The sequence below is a fragment of the Talpa occidentalis genome, unplaced genomic scaffold (genome assembly GCF_014898055.3).
Source record: "Talpa occidentalis isolate TD23 unplaced genomic scaffold, MPIMG_talOcc4v2.1 talOcc4.2, whole genome shotgun sequence".
NCBI lineage: Eukaryota > Metazoa > Chordata > Mammalia > Eulipotyphla > Talpidae > Talpa > Talpa occidentalis.
Genome location: NW_023602073.1, coordinates 19,724,839 through 19,728,422, shown reverse-complemented (window position 1 = coordinate 19,728,422; position 3,584 = coordinate 19,724,839). Strand labels below are relative to the sequence as shown.

Below are 3,584 nucleotides of genomic sequence, written 5' to 3'. Positions count from 1 at the left end.
CAAAGTTTGCTAATGATGACAGACATTTACTGTCCTTATGCCTTCTGACACCTAAAATAGTCATAACAAATTTTTGATGTCCTCATCATTTCAGAAACTGAGAAACTAAGGATCAGAGATACTAAGTAATTATCTACAGCTCTGCAAATGATAAATGACTTAGACAAATTTAGATACTTCAATGCTATTATCAGCATTCAAGCAAGTGTCTCATGCTTTCTCTAAGTTAGTGAAAAAGTAAATCACTTGAGTTTCCATATCATAAAGGCCAAAAAAGTGATTGACTTATTTTCCCCTATTTTCAGGTGATTGTAATTTCATTCAGATCTAAGTGTAATAGATAAGGAATTACTGAGTAAGATTTTGTATTTTTACAGATAAAAGTAATAAACATGGATTAGGGAGAACTCCTCTGATCAGAGGATAAGAAAGAAGGAAAGATGCTAATTGATATTTACAGATTACTTCCTGCCAGCTATTTTAATTGTAAGACCTATCCAATCTTTTGGTCAACATAATAATAAAACCCATTCCTTCTTTTCCTAAGAAAAGCTGGATACACAAAAACAGAAAGTTTAATAAAACTTGCACAATCTCCAAATGGTTGTTGTGGAGATGAATTCAGTTCTCAATTCTATGGTGAAATCACTTCTCTCTACCCCTCTAGGCAAATGAAAACTTTGTGTTTGATAACTAGTACATTTAGGGATTAATAGTTTGTTTGGTTTTTTTACAAATTTTTAATTATTGTTTGGGAAGGGGATAAATGGTAGAAACACATAATATAAAGGTACAGGAAAAAATCAATAAAAGGTTAAGGAAATAAAGGAAGAGTTAAAGGAAAATGGAATAAGAAAATAAAGAAGGACAAAGAAGGAAAAATAAGAATAAAGTAAGAAATGGAAAGAAAACAAAGCAAAAAAGGAGACAATAATAAGAAAAGGAAGGAGTGATTAAAAACAGGGAGGTTAAAAAAAACAGAACAGGAAGGAAGGCAAGAAGCACAATGATATGAACAATAGAATTTAAAGTGTTTGGCGACAGGGTCCAGATGAAGCCTGGGAAAGAGACCAGAGAGGACAGAAAGGTCAAGCAACAGGCAATGACGCAGACTGTGAAGATGGCATCCATTCCTCATTGAACCGTAAAGCTCCTCAGTGGAGGAATACCCAAGGTGACCTTCAGTTTCATTTTGTCACAAAACTTGGCCACTATGTGCTCTGCCTCCTTGTTATGAGCCCTTGTCTCTGTGAAATAGTCTCCCCAGCGCTCCCTTCACATCTTTATTCCTCAGCGTGTAGATGAGGGGATTGAGGGTTGGGGTCACTACTGTATAAAACAGGGAGATAAATTTCCCATGAGTATGGGCAAAAGAGCTGTTGGGCTGGCCATAGATCACTAGAGCAGTGCCATAGAAGATAAACACTACCGACAAGTGGGATCCACATGTCCCCAGAACTTTGTGCCAAGCCTGGGCTGACTTGATCCTTACAACTGCCCTGACTATTAATCCATAAGACATCAGTATCAATAACAAGGGCAAGATGAGCAAACTAATGAAGCAACGAACACTTGGACTTCATTGGCATGGATGTCCACACAAGCAAGCTTAATCATTGAGGGAACCTCACAGAAGAAATTATAAATGCGCCGTTGTCCACAGCGAGGCAGCTGGAGGGTGACAGTAGATTGGATGAGACAATTTCCTATTCCACACAGCCACACAATCCCTGTCAGAACCCTGCACACCCTGGGGTTCATCACGGTGGCATAGTGCAGAGGTTTGCACACAGCAGCATAGCGGTCAAATGCCATGACCACCAGCAGAACACACTCAGCAGAGCCCATTGCCAGAGCAACATAGAGCTGGACCACACAGCCCAGGAGTGTGATGGTCTTGGCTGGTCCCCTGAGGTTCCACAGCAGCTGGGGGACAACACTGGTGGTAAAGCAGATATCTACTAGGGAGAGGTGACTTAGGAAGAAGTACATAGGTGTTTTGAGTTTAGGGTCAATGGAGGAGACCAAAATAATGAAGGTATTTCCCACCAGGGTCAACAGATAGGACACCAAAACTACAACGAAGAGTATCTTTTCCAGGTGGGGCTGGTCAGAGAAGCCCACCAGGATGAAGTCCTCCTTGGCACTGCTGTTGGTGATGCCCATTACCTGTTCAGAGACAGAAAGTATTAGAGGAGCTTAGAAGGAGTGACTGGTTGGCCACTGATGACAATATCAGCCTTTTCAAAGAACTATTTGAAAGAGTTGAGAGAAGGGCCTCCCTCCTGGTGCAAGGGTTAAGCGTCAGCAGCTACTGCAGCATGAGTTTGATCCTGTCCTGTCTCACCCACTGCTCCCCTCATCAGTGTATTTCAGTAGATCCACCTGTTACACTCCCCACTCTGTCTCTCATGAATGCTCTCACTCACCACACCTCTGGCCTGTACCCCAGTTCTTATATGCATAAATAAATAAATCTTGGGGAAAAAAGAAAGAGTTGAGTGAAATTGCAGCCACATTGGGGCACACTGGCTATCATCCTGCTGAAGCTTCAGACAATGACATGAATGACAGGTCTCTGGAAAGAGAGGCACAGGAAGGCTAATCAGGAAAGAAGAAACTTCTTCTCACAATAATCAGGAAGAAATTAAGATAAAATATATCACAGAAAAAAATAAAGAAGAAAAAAGAAAGTCAGACAAATAAAAATACATTCAATTTAGTTTATAGCTATGACAAATATTTCAATTTAAATGACAAGAAACAAAGTAATGAGAGTACAGATTTAATGACAATTGTAAATAACTTTTCAGTTCCCTAAAAATAAGCTTGAGCTGACATTTTTTTCAAGAATTCATGTAACATAAATGACAGCTTCTAGAGATGATAGAGGTTATTTTTGTGAAATATTTACCCTAGAAAGTAGTAATAGTAGCATTCACTTCTAAATGTTGAATGACTATGCACATAATCTCAAAGAATATTTCCCTTAGTGATTAGTTAAATAGTTTAGTCCACAGCACATCAGGATGCATGTTCATGCCATGAATGCAGAAAATGAGCTCATTACCTCCTTCCATGTGATAAAATAGAAAGGACACAGGTTTTAGGGCCATATAATGAATATAAAGTTTGAATCTGAATGGAGGAATGAGAATCAGGGAAAGAAGGGTTGTAAATGAATGAATGAGCCTGTCTCAAGGTACAGCACACTTACTAGAATTTCTTCTTCTAGGAGAGAACTAGCTTTTCTGAAGCTCCAGTTATAAGCAATAAATATGTTAAATAGTCAATTTATTCACACATACAAACACATTTCAAACACATAAAAACACAAAAGACTGTCACTGTATTTCATGTTGGGACAAATACGTACTTTCTACACCTCGTCAAGTCACTCAGGTCTCAATATGTTTCCCTAGTAGACAACTGCAGAATAGAATTTGTTTTATTACTTGTTATACAACTTAACCAAGAAGGTAAAATAAATAAGCTGTTCTCATGATTGTTATCAAATGATCTAATCAAATGATTATACCTAATATTTTAACTTTTTTTTAAAGAAACTTAGAAGTCCATGGAAA

The 3,584-nt window shown here is 38.4% G+C and overlaps 1 protein-coding gene across 1 annotated transcript; it reads right to left on the bottom strand.

Moving 5' to 3' along the window:
- Positions 1–1,231: 1,231 nt before the first annotated feature.
- LOC119253556 (olfactory receptor 2G3-like) lies at positions 1,232–2,166 on the bottom strand. The gene is given in 2 exon segments (XM_037521064.2): positions 1,232–1,554; positions 1,557–2,166. Coding segments are annotated over 2 exon segments (933 nt in total).
- Between the last annotated feature and the right edge of the window lie 1,418 nt (positions 2,167–3,584).